Source organism: Halteromyces radiatus (genome assembly GCF_025201355.1).
Source record: "Halteromyces radiatus strain CBS 162.75 chromosome Unknown BX664scaffold_3, whole genome shotgun sequence".
Taxonomy (NCBI): Eukaryota; Fungi; Mucoromycota; class Mucoromycetes; order Mucorales; family Cunninghamellaceae; genus Halteromyces; species Halteromyces radiatus.
The window spans coordinates 3,044,556-3,059,924 of record NW_026251689.1 but is presented as its reverse complement, the minus strand read 5'-3'; the positions used below and the strand labels follow the sequence as shown (position 1 = coordinate 3,059,924).

Genomic DNA, 15,369 nt, shown 5'->3' with positions numbered 1-15,369 from the left:
CAAGCTTAATGATTGGATAACTAATGATCTGATTCTATTTTTATTGAGTGGTTTTAGTTTGCTTTCATCTTTCATCTCCGTCCAATGCAATAAATGTCAAACAGATAGATAAAATAGAAAAAAAAATTTACTAGGAACCAAAGCAATCAAATCTAGAACAATATCTATATTGTTTCAAAAATTTACAAGCGAAAATAATAAGTTATAATATTATTCGTCATTTTCTACTAAATGATTTTTAATAGTGATCTTTTTTTTTTTTTACTCTTTCTGTCGCAATTGTATCTAAAAAAAGTGTTGTTATTGTTTATCTTTTTCAATCTTATATTATTGCTGTATAGTTAAATATATCAACGAGTCATATTGTTTTTCTATGAACACGTTTTTATGCAATTAGTTGATTGTACTGTTTGGATCATCCCTTTCATGTATCAATGCAAATCTTTCCAGTATGAATGCTTTCCTTAAACATTACACCTCAAAGTTAGACCTCCGCCTTTGTTATCATTGATTATTTTTTTTAATCGGGATCGCCCATCCATGCACAAACAGAATAAAGTTTTCTCTTTACATATACAAGAAGAGATCCATATCAATCATTCTAATCCGAACATACTTCTTATTTTTTTTTTTTTACATTGATTATAATATCTCCTTGATGACATCCCTACATGAACAAGCAAAGATATGTAAAGAAGTTCCTTGGCAAGGGTGAGATGTGATTATAACTTTTTTTTCCCATACCTTCCATACCTTTTTAGATAAAAGTGTATTTTCCCTTCATTTGACATCACACATGCATCCCTCTTTTTGTTGTTGTTGTTTGTTATATATAAGAATCCCGTTGATCTATTAAGATTATATCATTCTTACATCTCTTTCTCACACCTACTTTTTTTTTTGATGATTAGTTCATTATCATCAAAAAATCATTATGATGAACAAAACTCGGTACCCAATTTCTATTTTTGTCTTAAAAAAAAAAGTTTATTGTTACCAATATGAAAAACAGAAATTTTTAAAGAATTTTTTTTGGTGATCTCTTATTGAAAAAAGAAAATTTAGACTAATATAGGTTACTAGTACGATATCACGTTGTCATGATAATTTCAATAACAGAACCTGGGTTGGTAAATGTGGCTGATCTGTTAATGATAAACGTTCTGTAAAAAGATGAAGAGAATTATCAACCAAATGATCTATAATCAATGTTCTTTTTGTATGACAATGGTAAGTGAGCCTTTTCCTTATTACCTTTTATCCTAATTGGCACATTCGGATTTTGAATACATAAGCCATCAAAAAAAAAAAAAAAAAAAAGGATTAGAACCTGAAGAGAGAGATTGGAAAAAAAGTGAGTGAGGTGGGGTGGGGACGGTTGAAAGTCAGCTTTGTTTTTTTTTCTTTTCGTTGTTTCCTATTCTTTTTTTTTTTTATTATTTTTCCTTGTTCGTGTCTATTCTCTTTCCCTTCATTATATTAATATATACTCGATAAAAAACCATGAACAACAAAATGACACCTTCTTCCAATACTCCGGAAAAGATTAAAAAGTATTTTGAAGATAAAGATTGGAAATTTTACTGTGCTCTTCTTGCTGGTTTGACTTTGGCTGGTACTGGTGCTTATTATTTGACACGACCTTCTTCTTCTTCTACGCCAAAGAAAAAGGGTACTTCCAAAAAGGAATCTAAATCAAAAAAGACAACGGAAAAAGGTAAAAAAAAAAAAGAGGAATGTATTTGATTGTTGATAAAACTTTCCTAACCGTTTACTATTGTTGTTTCAAAGAACCCGAAGTGACGACTAAACAAGCCGAAGTAACCTCGAATACTTCTACTACTACTACCACTACTACTACTACCACGGAAACAATTGATTATACAACTTTATCGGATGAAGCTATTGCAGAACTTACAACTGAAGTAAGTATATATACAATATATATATATGTGTGTGTATAGGGGGAACTTGTTACGAACAACTGATATTTTTAAATTACATTATAGCAACGTAATAAGACTGCTCAATCTCTCAAGGAAAAAGGAAACAAGTTATTTGGAGCCAAAAAGTATGAACAAGCTGTAGAAGCATATACGGAAGCCATTCGATTCAAGGCCGATCCCATCTTTTATTCCAACCGTGCTGCTTGTTATAGTTTCTTGGGACAGCATGATCGTGTGATTGAAGACACCAATGAAGCTTTGAAATTGGATCCTGAATATGTCAAGGCAATCAATCGACGTGCTCAAGCTTATGAAAAGGAAAACCGTTTGAATGATGCTCTTTATGGTAAGCTAAAGTGATTATAAGAGACTCGTTGGGTTGATATTTTTTATTTTTTTTTATTTTTAGATTTCACCTCTGTTTGTATTTTGGATGGATTCAAGAACGATAATGCTGCCAAATCTATGGAACGATTATTAAAGCAATTGGCATCCACTCGTGCCAAGGAAATCATGCAAGCTAAAAAACATCGTTTACCTTCTACCACCTATGTCAGTGCTTACCTTGATTCATTCCGTCCAGGTAAAAAACGAGAAAAATTATAATGTTGACAACATAGTACTGATAAATACCTTTTTCTTGTAGCCAACATTGAATTACCTACCACTACCGATGAATCCTCTGGTGATTTTCATTTTGCAAAGGCATATCGTGCTGCTCTTGCTAAGGATTATCCTACTGCTTTGGAAGCCAGTGAAAAGGCCATTGAATTGGGTTGTTCCGCTGCTTATTTGCCTGCTGCTCTCAATTTGAAAGGTACTTTTGTATTTTTGAAGGGTGATACTCAAGGTGCACTTGAATGTCTTAACAAAGCTATTGAATTGGATCCCAAATATGTGCAAAGTTATATCAAACGCTCCTCTATTTATATCGAACAACGTAAGTACCTTTTTTTTTAAGAAAAGAAATAAAGGGAGAATATTTATGGATGATGAATATTGATTTATCTTTCTTGTTTTTTTTTTCGTTAGAGGACATTGCTTCTGCTTTCAAGGAATTTGAAGATGCAATTGCTATCAACCCAAGTGATCCTGATGCTTACTATCACCGTGGTCAAAGTAAATAGATTGAGAAATATATATGTAAAATAGACAAGAGAGAAATTATACTCATCTTTTTTTATTATTTTTTATTTTTTTATTTAGTCCATTATATCAGTAACAACTACGATTTGGCTGCCAAAGATTACAGTGAAAGTATCAGATTGGATGATTCATTTTTGTATGCTCATGTCCAATTAGGTGTTGTACAATACAAGATGGGATCTGTGTCATCTTCCATGACCACTTTTAAGAACACTCTAAAGCAATTCCCTGAATCCTCTGATGTGCACAATTATTATGGTGAATTACTAGCTGATCAACAAAAGTTCCCTGAAGCTATTGATATGTTCTCCAAGGCCATCGAATTAGATCCTAAGAATCCTCTTCCTTATATCAACAAGGCTATGCTCAAATTCCAATTGATGGCTGAAGCTGATGAAGCTGTCAGTCTTTGTAAGAAGGCTTTAGAAGGTAAAGTATTCCACTCAAAAAAAGAAAATATCTATATAACTAACACTTTTGGTAATTTATATATTAGCTGATCCTGCTTGTGATGCTGCTGTTGCTTCTTTGGGACAATTGCATCTTGAACGTGGTGAACCTATTGAAGCTTTGAAATATTATGAATTGGCAATTGATTTGGCTAGAACTGAACCTGAATTGGAACATGCTATCTCTTATGTGGAAGCTACCAAAACTCAAATTCGGTAAAGATGAATGCATGATGAATCACAATGTAACTTTAGGATTCTTAGATGACTCATGAAAAACCTGTTTTTTTCTTTTTAATTTATATTATTAGATTTGCTCAAGACTTCCCTGAAGCTGCCGCCAAACTCCGTAACCTTCGTCAATAGATATTCAAGGTTTTCCCCCTTTCTATCTTCTTTATCCCTTTCCCCACTTTTTTTTTTTTAGTTACTCCTCCTCTCTCCCTCTCAAATGCACCCACGCACACACAATATAGTTGAATTTAGAAAGAAAGAAAAAAAAAAAACGGATGATGGCACCATTATGTTACGTGTAGATAGTCGAAAAAAAATAAAGTTTTTCTGTCTCCTATTTTTTTTTTTTTTAATCAGATATCAGGCAAATCATCCAGAAGAAAAAAAACGACATGATTTGTTTACAATGAACTCATGATTCAGAAGAATCATGATCCCTGTGTCTTTCACAAACACACACATATGCATGGAAATCAATTATTAACAGTTGTAGTAGTCGATGATTGAATGAATGAACAAGTTGACAAAGGAATGATTGTTGTTGATGAAATGATTCTCATGATTTATTGTAATGATGTCAATAATGATGGTGGGAAGACGTCAAATGATTTGAGATATATTTATTGAAGAATTATGAGAAGATGATTGAATAAGTATACCTTTTAGAGAAAAAAAAAGGCCTCTTTAGACTCATTCTATGGACCTATTAGTCCATCCTTGATGTTCTGGTCATACCTTTCCCCCCTTTTTTTTTGGGCTTATTCCTCTTTTGGTGACATACGTAGTTAAAAAAAATCGACCCAGCATCCGTCTTTTTTTTTTTATTTTTTTTTTTTTTATCGTAACAAGGATGACTGAACCCGGAATCAAGTAAGAGAGAATTGCTTTATTAGGAAGCCGAGTTTGATTGGACAGATATGATATCAAAAGAATGTTCCCCCCAATTTTTCATTATAAAGAATGGATATTGGCTTATCATATCCTATTTCTTTTCAGTAATATCTTTAAATAAGCATTTATTTTTTTCATTTTACGCCAACACGTTTTTTTTTTTTTTATGTTTCATTTTCTCCTTTGTCGAAAAAGTAAAATATCCAATAAAATAGAAGAGTTGAAGTAACGTGGCATCATCCTCACCAAAAAAAAAAAAAAAAAAAAAGACAAAATAGGCCGAATCCCGAGATTCCCCCCCCCTTTTTTTTGCATAATCTTTTTCATCAATGTTACAACCATGTTTAATTGAACAGAATATTGAGTCAGCTTCTTTAGAATTTTTCTATAATGTTGATAAGCGGATATATGTCAAGTAAAAAAAAAAAATATCATTATCATCATCATCGGAAAAAAACATATATCGAAATCAAAAGAAGAAGGTTTTTATGTTTATAACGGAGAGAATGACTAATATGCAATAAAAAAAAAAGGAAATGGAAGATAGACACGATGAATAAAAAAGTTCATTCCAATACTAATAATGTCCTTTTTTTAGTCTATTTCTTTTGAGGAAAAGTCGGGAATTCTATACTGAATAAATCATACAATCATTATCCTAATCATATTCAGGTACATCGATCATCACTGACAATAGAAAAAAAAAAAAAAGCTATGCATAGTGCATGTTTGATCTAAGGCAATGAACCAATTTGACAACAATCCTCTGGGATGTTTGCAAAAGGAGTTTGAAAGTGTTGGCTCTGCCAAAATCTTTTTTTTCTTTCTTTTCTTCTTCTTTTGTCCCTCCTAGCCTAATTAACATCATACTCATCTTCTTTTTAATTTGTTGTTAATGTGACTATTGCGAGGCATTCATTGCATTCTTTTCTTTAGTTTCTGTCCTTCTTGTGTCTCTCTGGATGGAAAGGTAAAATAAAAAAAAAGAGTGAAAAATAGGTGGTAATGTATTAAACAATGTCATGTACTAATGTATTGTTATGGTTCTTTATATATTTTTTTTTTCAAATACTAATGAATACTTAGTGCCATGTTTATCCATATTACCTCTGGTCCTCTCTTTATGGTAAGTTATCTTTTCTTTGTCTCTTCTGCTTTCCCCTTCTTTTAATTTTAATATATATACAAGTAGAACTCAACTAGGAATTTATACAACTGTATCAGCTGAATGGGTATACAACAGGATACAAACCTAGGCATTCTACAACTGGATCAAGTGCAATGAATATTCAGCTGCATCAACTGGATGTTTTCTTTTGATTTGACTAATTGATCTCTCTCCTTTTTTTCCTTTTTTTTTTTCCTTTTTCTTTTTTTTTTTTTTTTTTTTTTTATTGTCTGGGACGATGTCTCTTTTATGGATAGTTAGATGACTATAAGCTTGCTCGATTTGATAGGATATACAACAAGGTCAAATAAACGGATATATAATAAATTCGACTGAACGGATGTATCACAATGTATTAAGTGGATGCACGAGATCAAGCAAAGTGACAGAATTGGACCAATAGAATGGATATCAAAAGGATTCGACTGGAAAAGAAAGATAAATCAGCTGTGTATAGGTTACTTCATGATGGTCATCTTCTGGTTTCACTTCTCTATCCTCCCTTTCTTATCTGGTCATATAGTGACGTCTCTTTCATGGATAGTTAGCATTAGTTTAGTTGCACAATATATCATCCTTCTACATTCTTCTTTAATAAATATATAGCTGATGTTTTTCCACCATCATTGTTGTCATTATTTTCGATATCAGTATCTTGAGTACTACAAAGAGTAAAAACATCGGAATTATAGGAATTACCGTCCATCTTCAGCTATCGTCATCATGTTTCATTTATCCTTCAACTACCATCAATTTTCATCAACTGTCTGCTCTCGCCAATAAGAACAATCTTTATTTTTTTTAAATATATATATATATATTGAGATGGATGGGAAATAATTCAGATAGAATGGTACGATGACACCGCGATATCAAAGAGAAAAAAAAAAAAAAAAAGAGAAGATATGGACACCAACAAGAAAGGCGTTTCTATTCAGTTAGGGGCTCCCACTACCTCGTCAACAATTCCTGCAGCAGGATCATCAACATTAACCACATTGCTCCCGAGAGCGTCGATGTCAATGGCACCGTCTACGCCAACTTCGACAACATCACCAGCATGAACATCTATGGGTTCTTCGCGAGCCACCATCTTTCCTTTAACGTCACCAGCATCAGGTTGCTTTTTAGCCAATGCACTTGAGACAGCACATGCAAGAAGAGTAAAGACAATGGATGACTTTAAGACCATAATGATGATTGTTTAGTTGGATGAAAATAAAAAAAGAAGAAAAATGGAAAATCAATTCTTCTTTATTTTATAGAAAAAAAAAAAGATCTTTGACGACGATCACATGGCGAAGGTGCTTTCCCCTTTTTTTTCCATGATAGGAGATGATGCAGTAAACAGAAACAACTTGGAAAATCAAGGAAGTTCTCCTATCTTAGCTATCTCACAAATCATGTTTAAAAGGAGTAGAATGGTACAACGAGTGTATGCCATAGCGCAGGTGTATTTTTGCAGAAAATGGATACAATGAGAAATATGCTCGTAGTGTTATAAGACGTGTTGAAAGAAGATACCTCTTTACCCCTGCATGATTTTAACCAAAAGGTATGTGTAGGAGTGTATCATAGGAAAAAAAAAAAAAGGTATCATATTCTATTACCACGAACATAAAATGGATGGATGAACTAGACTAAAAGCCCATCTGCGCCATTTTTAGTCACCTTCAGCCTTGTTATGCATGCAAAGGTTCAATCAATAGTGTTTACCAGTTTTTTTCGCCCATAGCAGAAGGGCGTTGTTGATCGATTACTTTTGAGGGAAATTTTACAGATTTAGTTGAGTTTAAACTCTGTGCATTTTTAAAAATCTAAAATTCTCTATCCCTTCTTTGCTTTCTTTTACTCCATTCCTTTTTTTGTTCTCCTAACTTGATTGAAATCCCGCTCATCATCTTCTTTGAACAGTTACATGGAATGTCATCACTAATGTCGTCAAATGGGTATTCAACTGGTGGAAAAGTAATATCAACAAGAATCAGAGAAGTGTTGAATTGAACGAAGATACTATTTTTTTTTATTTATGATTACTTCTTTCTTTCATTCCGTTGAAGGTCTATTGCGAAAAGGTAAGGTGTGCTATTATTTCTATTTTGTCCTTTGGTAATCTCCTTCTTTTCTCTTCTACGTAGTCTAAACTTGATTTTTTTTTAAATGATGCACCTTTATGTGAGTAGAATATGGCTAGATGACTATACAACTTGACCAATTTGGACATACAACAGTATCAAACGAATAGACATCAAATGAATGGATGTACTGCAGCATCAAATTAAATGGATATACGACCGGATCAATAGAATAGATATATACAGGGAACATAGGTTTGCAACAGGATTCGACTGGACAAGAAAGACAAGTCAGCTGTGCAGAATTTTGCTTAATGTTGATCATCTTTTGATTTGGGTAGGCTTCTCTCTCTCCTTCTCCCGCATCTGGCCCACATAGCGATGTCTTTTTTTTACGGATAGTTAGTGTTAATTTAGTTACCCAATATTTCATCTCTATATTTTTTTTCCTTTAATAAAGCTACATCTATGTTCCTCCATTATTGTCAATATTTTCGGTATCATCATTTGCAGTATCAGCCACAGTAATCAATAGCTGAAATTATAACAATGAACGTCCATCCTCAACTATGACCATCATCATCCTCCAGCTGTCACTAATCACCATCGATTGTCTGCACTCGCTAATAACAATAATTTTTTTACGGTAACCTAACAGAGATTGGAATCATTTTACGTATTGTCCAATAAAACTGTCTTTATGAAGCAAACAAAACGGATGTTTATTTTTTTAAAGAAACATATATATATGTATACAGACGCTGAAGTGAATGGTAGGAACGTACAGTGACTGACTTCCTTCATTGCCAGTTAAGCGTCCTTAATAATTTTATCGACATCACCAGTAAGGTCATTAAGGGTAGCACCAACGTCATGGGTAACAGAGGAATCACCAGTAGTATCTCCGGAACTCTGACGGGCCACTATCTTCCCTTTATCGCCAGTATCAGGTTGTTTCTTAGCCAACGTACAGGAGATAACACATAGCAGAAGAGCGATGATAATGGACAATTTTAAGACCATAACGAAGATTGCTTGTTAAATGAAAATAAACAAAAAAAAATAGGAAAACGGGCTCATCCTTTATTTTATAGAAAAAAAAAAAAAAGAGGTGATGATCACTTGGCAAAGTTTCCCTCTTTCTTGTTTTTCTATTCTAGAAAATGGTACAGTAAATAAAAACAAATTTTGAGAATCAAAATCAAGGTATGTATGATCATGTCCATACGATTCATGTTTAAAAGGAGTACAATTTATCATAGCCAATGGGCATCGAGTACTTTCCATAGCTGCAGAGCCTTATTTATCTTTTGCAGAAAATGGATACAACAAGAAGCATGTTTTGTTCATAGTTTCTGTATTACAAGATGTCTTCAAAAACAGGTATTTTTACCCCTGCATGATCTTAACAAATAGTACCCCGTGTAAAAAGTGCGGGTGGATAGAGTACCGTAGGAAAAAAAAAAAAAAAAAGAGATTTATACTTCCACGACGACGAAAATAAATCAGATGGATGAACTAAAAGTTGGTAACTAGAAGCTCGTATGCGCCATTCTTAGTCAATTTTCAGGCTTTACCACTCACGCAGATGTTCAATCAAAAGTGATTTCTAGGTAATGCCAGGCTTTTGCGAGGAGAGCTGGTCCACCTGATCGATTACTTATTATTAAGGTTGACCGGCTACGATTAAGCTGTGGAGTTTGAACTCTATGGACATAAAAACCAAAACATTTTCTCCCTTTACTTTCTTTTTTTTTTCTTTTCTTTTTTTTTTTTTTTTTTTTTGTCTAATTCGATTGAAATCTCGCTTATCTTCTTCTTTCTTCTTTGGACAGTTGCATGACATGTTATTAACGTCTTCATTCTTTTATGTGCTCAACGGATGCAAAAGTAATGCCAATCAGAACTGGGAAAGTGTTTGAAGTGAATGGAAGTACTACTATGCGTTTTACGTTTGTTTGTTTCTTTTCATTTCTTTGAAGATGTATTAGAAAAGGAAGGATATTCTATTGTTTCTATCTCTGTTTTTGGTAAGTCGCTCTTTTCCTGTCTATTCTATATAGTCGATTCGATTTTTTTTAATTATGCACATATATGTGAATAGAATGTGGCTAGATGATTATACAACCGGATAAATTTGGATGGATATACAGCATGACCAAATGGGTAACCAGCAAAAGCAATTGAATGGATATATCGCAGGGTCAAATTAGATGGTTATACGACTGGATCAATAGAATGAACATACTACAGTATCCTGGGAAAAAAAGACAAATCAAGCTGTGTAGAAATTACTTTATGACGGTCATCTTCTGGTTTAGATTGACCTTTCTCTCTTATTTGGTCCATATTGTGATATCTCTTTTATGGATAGTTAGTGTTAATTTAGTTACGCAATATATTCTTCTTCTTTAATAAAGTTATATTTATGTTTTCCCCCGTCGTGGTTGTCCTTATTGTCGATATCATCATCTTCAGCATTATACACAGAAATCAATAGCTGAAATTATAGGAACCATCGCCCGTTCTTAATTATCGCCATCCGCTCATTCTTCAATTCTCATCAATTCTCATCAATTGTCTGCACTCGCCAATAACAACAACCTTTTACGTAACCTATCTAATAGTGGAACCATCCTATACAATAACCATTAAAACGAGCTTTATGAAGCAAACAAAATGGACGTTTATTTTTTTTAAATATATATAAATTGAGATGGGTGGGAAGTAGTTCAGATAGAATAGTATAGCAACATTTTGACACCAAAGAAAAAAAAAAGATAGGAAGACCAAGAAGAGTGATCATAGTAGTTGGTGACTTTACGACCCTAAAGATCAATCAGCAGTATCGACAACAACATTGTGAACCATATTATCAACACCATCAAGTTCACCAGAAACACCACCAGTAACACTTCCGACAAGTTGGCGAGCCACCATCTTCCCTTTATCATCTGGTTGTTTTTTAGTCAATACACCTGAGACAGCACATACAAAAAGAGCAAGGACAATGGATGATTTCAAGACCATGATGATGATTGGATGAAAATAAGCAAGGAAAAAAAAATTGAAGAGTCCATCCTTCTTTATTTTATAGAAAAACAAAACTTTGACTTGGGTACTTGCCCCACTCCATTGTTAAGTCGTGCAAATCAAATCGTTTATTAGAAATGGGAAATGAGTCCTTTAAGTCTGATTGGGTCATCATTTTTAAAACTAGCCAAAAGTGGCGAAAATAAATCAAACTAACGGTCATGATCAGGGTATTTGGCTTTTGAAAAAATGGGATTGTAGTTAGGAATAGAATTTTCCACCTTACATTTTGATCCAATTGACCACAAAAAAAAAAAAAAAAAAAAAAAGAGCAGATCAGGTTAGTGAAAATAGTTCGTAAATTGAACTAACAACTTTTGATCCTATTTTTGATCCAATTGACCACAAAAAAAAATTATACGTCCATGGTGATAAAAAAAAGAAAGATGTCAAATAATTTAACTGAGGAGTCTGAACTTTTTTCTATGTAAACACCAAATCTTCTCTTCCTCTACTATTTATATTCTTTTCTTTTCATTTTCCATCACTTTTTTTGCTCGCTTAGTTTGACTGAAATCCTAAACTTCTTCTTTTAGTTTGGGCAAGCTATCAATAGCCTCGTGTATTTAAAGAGTGTAAAGGTAATGTCAACGAGAAATAGAAAGTGTTGATCCGAAGAAAGGTGTTATCTATTTTTTTTTTTATGATTGTTTCTTTCTTTTCATTTTTTTGAAGGTCTATTGGAAAAAGCAATGGTATGCTATTACTTCTGTCTCTTTTTTTTGGTAAGTTACTCTTTCTTGCCGTCTTTTTTTTTTTTTTGTTTTTTTTTTTTTTTTTAAAAAAAAAAAAAAAAGAAAAGCTATGCAAAATAGAATAGGACTCGATGGCTATACAACTGTGTCAAATCAAATGGATAGACAGCAAGTTCAACCTGCATGGATGTATCGCACAGTCAAATTAAATGGATAGACGACTGAATCAAATGAGGTATTACAGAATTGTATCAACAGAATGAACATACTACTACTTCTGGTATTGTCGGTCTCGTCATTATCTTGCTCTTATCGTGGTGATTTCCTTTCTGGATAGTTAGCTTATATGTTTCTTCTTTAATAAAATTATATTCATGCTTTTCCATTACCATCTATGTCATTACTGCCGTTGTCATCAGCATCCATATGCTCTATAGTCATCAATAGTGTCGAGATAATAAGAATTATGATCTACCCTAAGTCATCACCATTTACTCATCCTTGAATTATCAATCATCATCACAATCGATTTCCACCAACAGTAACAATCTTCTAATAATCAATTAAATAATACTTCCGTATATGTCGATAAAATCATTTTTACACATTATCTAATAAAATAAGCTTTGTAGATCAACCAAAATAGACATCCACGTAGATCTTTTGATCTTAAAAAACTCCAGTCATGCGCTAGATTTTTTTTTTATTATATATATTGAGGGAGGGAATGGGAAGTTCAGACAGATGACAACTAAAAACGGGTTTGGCACCAAAAAGTGGATATATCATATGGGTAACAAGAAGAGTGAAGTTGTCATACAATTATTGCTTTCCTGCTTCTCTCCAGTGGAGAATCAGTCATCACCGCCAAGAAGACCACCAAGACTACCGAGAGTATCATAATCACCTTCAGGAACTTTAGCTCTGTCACCTTGAGCCTTGTCCGTATCAGGTTGTTTCTTAGCTAATGCGCTTGAGATAGCACATGCAAGAACAGCAAGGACAATGGATGACTTTAAGACCATGATTGTTTAATTGGAAAATAATAAAAAAAAAAAAGAAACATGGAATATGTGTCCTTTTTTATTTTATAGAAAGGAGAACTTTAAACGATCATCACACCGCAGCGATCATCCTTTTTCTTATGAATTAGGGGTAATGCAACAAATAAAAACTTTGAACCAAAAAGTTTTCTAAGGTATGATGCTCTTCATATGGTGATCGTGTAATAATAATAAGTACAAGCAATATCTCTATTGTTACCAGATGTGAAAGGAGTAGAACCTCTACTAAGGAACAGCTTTCCACGACTGCATAATTTTTATAGAAACGAGTAAACGAGAAATATAGTTTATACGTATGATGTAATTCCACAAGGTGCATGGTTACCACCACTTGTCACCAAATCTATAACTTCAACAAAAATAACCACCCATATAATCTTCGATGTCGAAAAAAAACTTCAACCAGAGTGTTTATTATAAATAAAATAAATAAAAAAAATAATATACAAGGGCAAAAATCAACACAATAATAATAAGAATAATAATAAAAATACCATACAATGGAAGTAGGACTGATTGTAAAATGAGTATAAGTATATCATAGACATGAATATGGATGAAAAAAAAAAAGATAGAAGCGGGCATAACCATGATATGATACATAAAAGGGCACAGCCGTTGTAATATGAGATAAAAAAAAGAGAGGTATTGTTGCTAATAGATTCCAAAAAGAAATGACTTGTTGTAGCTGTCTGTTTTTCATTGAGCAGATGGCGCATTGTATTGATCAGGCGTAGAGTAACCAAGATTCCAAGCAAGGGCGTCAACAGAAGGATTGGAAGGTACTGTTGAGTTAAGATCAAACATAGGTTGTGTCACTGAGACTCCACCTGTACGTCCCATCAAGGATTGAAGTGCTGCTGCCACATTTTCTCTATTGTCGCCCACCGTCCAATCAGTACAAGAAGCCCCATCACATGTTGATAACGCCAATTCCGCTAGTGACATTTTCCGTAAAGTTGGGTTCAACAGGTTATTGCTATCTTGATTGTTGTTGTTGGGAAAATATTGATTGTTGGGAAGATAGTCCATATTGCGACCTGCTAAGGTGTTGTTACTTGAATTCACTTGACATACAGTAGGCGAAAGTTGTTGCTGTTGCTGTTGCTGTTGCTGTTGCTGTTGCTGTTGCTGTTGCTGTTGCTGTTGCTGTTGCTGTTGTTGTTGTTGTTGTTGCATAGACGGTGGTGGTTGTGAATTTGGTGATATTAAGGATGATCCATTGTTATTACTGTTATTGCTATTCCATGGTGTAGGAGAAGGCATGGATGGAGTTGCATTAGAATACGGTGAAGTTGCTTCTGTAATACTACTGTTGCCGCTATTGGATGAACTACTTGATCGAGAATGTTGTCGAATGGTATTGCTATGCATGGCATACAGATCACGGATCATGAAATATAATTTATCAGCCATTGCCCAATATTTCCGCATTGACTATTGAGATAAAATAATAATAATAAAAAAAAAGAAGTGAGAATCTATGTACAATCAATATATCTACACTTTACCTGTAATAGAAGGAAATGTTCATTGAGATCTGCTCTTGCTTTCTTTGCTTCATCTGGATTGGAAGAAAATGTAGAATTGACAACAATGGTGGCTACAGTATAGGAGAGATAGGTCAGAAATGGAGGCATGAGATCCACACAATTATTGATAGCTTTGAGCATTGTAGTCACGGTGTCCACAGCATGTAGACATTTTTCCACGCTAGCCTTGCAGAATTCTTTGAGAGAAGGTTGAACCACTTCAGATACTAACGTATCAAAAAGAACCAAAGAAGGCCGATGCAAAAGAACGGTCAATGTGTTATGCATGATGTGAGCTAAAACAAATCGACTACTGTCAACATTAGGTGATAATCGATGTCGTTCCATATTTTCTTGTGTATATTTCATGGCGGGAGGAAGTTGTTCATACCATTCATCAATACTTCGATCCAATTTGGCGAATTCAGAATCGGGATTGCATGGCGGTAAAGTGCGTTCACGTGTTGTACGATTGACAAAGGTGGCGATACGTCCAAGTAAAGCAACGGCACGAAGAAGGTATGAATGACAGGAAAGAACACCTGATGATTTCGATACTGATGATGTAAGACGCGCTGGACTGACCAAGCTAGAGATACCTAATAAACTGCTGTCACGAAGTTCACCTACATTGAATTGCACTACACGACTACCATCCATTGTTTCCGTATAGAATTGTCCACGTACCCATCCATATTCGTCACTTGGAAGTAATACATCACAGTCTTCCAATTGAATCACTGATGGTCGCCCAGTGGATGCGCTACTCAGCCTATAAAATAATATAAATAAAAACTGATCAGCATCCTATTAAGAATATTATTATTTTTTTTCTTAACTTACTTGTCTACAGTGAAGATTACCCAAAAGACACGACGCCGTATTTCTTGTTCCATCCATCTTTCCGCAGGTTGATTTTGTTCCACAGTTTTGTCCAATTCAGGTTCCTTATTTAGTCCCAATTCCATTGCCATTCGTATCGCCATACCAGAATACATCCAACTCCTATAAAACAATAATTATTTTTTTTTTAATTCTCAAGATGATACAGATCTATTTCTTTCTTTCTTTCTTTC

The 15,369-nt window shown here is 33.8% G+C and overlaps 7 protein-coding genes across 7 annotated transcripts; 2 read left to right on the top strand and 5 right to left on the bottom strand.

Moving 5' to 3' along the window:
* Nucleotides 1–1,408: 1,408 nt before the first annotated feature.
* BX664DRAFT_112005 (uncharacterized protein) lies at nucleotides 1,409–3,743 on the top strand. The gene is made up of 7 exons (XM_051539711.1): nucleotides 1,409–1,717; nucleotides 1,792–1,925; nucleotides 2,010–2,292; nucleotides 2,356–2,529; nucleotides 2,593–2,886; nucleotides 2,979–3,065; nucleotides 3,153–3,743. Exons 1-7 carry the CDS (start codon nucleotides 1,504–1,506, stop codon nucleotides 3,590–3,592), a joined length of 1,626 nt encoding a protein of 541 aa, XP_051402112.1. The 5' UTR covers nucleotides 1,409–1,503; the 3' UTR covers nucleotides 3,593–3,743.
* A 2,304-nt stretch (nucleotides 3,744–6,047) lies between these two features.
* BX664DRAFT_330262 (uncharacterized protein) lies at nucleotides 6,048–6,455 on the top strand. The gene has a single exon (XM_051544945.1). It carries the CDS (start codon nucleotides 6,198–6,200, stop codon nucleotides 6,438–6,440), a length of 243 nt encoding a protein of 80 aa, XP_051402111.1. The 5' UTR covers nucleotides 6,048–6,197; the 3' UTR covers nucleotides 6,441–6,455.
* A 254-nt stretch (nucleotides 6,456–6,709) lies between these two features.
* On the bottom strand, nucleotides 6,710–7,040 carry BX664DRAFT_330261 (uncharacterized protein). Its single transcript, XM_051544944.1, has one exon. The coding sequence runs from the start codon at nucleotides 7,024–7,026 to the stop codon at nucleotides 6,769–6,771; it is 258 nt and encodes an 85-aa protein (XP_051402110.1). The 5' UTR covers nucleotides 7,027–7,040; the 3' UTR covers nucleotides 6,710–6,768.
* Nucleotides 7,041–8,606: 1,566 nt separating this feature from the next.
* On the bottom strand, nucleotides 8,607–9,011 carry BX664DRAFT_330257 (uncharacterized protein). The gene has a single exon (XM_051544943.1). The coding sequence runs from the start codon at nucleotides 8,930–8,932 to the stop codon at nucleotides 8,720–8,722; it is 213 nt and encodes a 70-aa protein (XP_051402109.1). The 5' UTR covers nucleotides 8,933–9,011; the 3' UTR covers nucleotides 8,607–8,719.
* A 1,733-nt stretch (nucleotides 9,012–10,744) lies between these two features.
* BX664DRAFT_330253 (uncharacterized protein) lies at nucleotides 10,745–10,990 on the bottom strand (the record flags this gene model as incomplete). The annotated part of the gene is made up of 1 exon (XM_051544942.1): nucleotides 10,745–10,990. A coding segment is annotated over one exon (246 nt), but the record flags the coding sequence as incomplete, so codon positions are not given.
* Nucleotides 10,991–12,069: 1,079 nt separating this feature from the next.
* Nucleotides 12,070–12,722, bottom strand: BX664DRAFT_348859 (uncharacterized protein; the record flags this gene model as incomplete). The annotated part of the gene is made up of 2 exons (XM_051547584.1): nucleotides 12,070–12,128; nucleotides 12,563–12,722. The coding sequence occupies 2 exons, from the start codon at nucleotides 12,720–12,722 to the stop codon at nucleotides 12,070–12,072; spliced, it is 219 nt and encodes a 72-aa protein (XP_051402107.1).
* A 623-nt stretch (nucleotides 12,723–13,345) lies between these two features.
* Nucleotides 13,346–15,361, bottom strand: BX664DRAFT_111923 (fungal-specific transcription factor domain-containing protein). Its single transcript, XM_051539710.1, has 3 exons — nucleotides 15,137–15,361; nucleotides 14,273–15,065; nucleotides 13,346–14,198 (listed from the first exon to the last, which is right to left on the bottom strand). Exons 1-3 carry the CDS (start codon nucleotides 15,289–15,291, stop codon nucleotides 13,461–13,463), a joined length of 1,686 nt encoding a protein of 561 aa, XP_051402106.1. The 5' UTR covers nucleotides 15,292–15,361; the 3' UTR covers nucleotides 13,346–13,460.
* Between the last annotated feature and the right edge of the window lie 8 nt (nucleotides 15,362–15,369).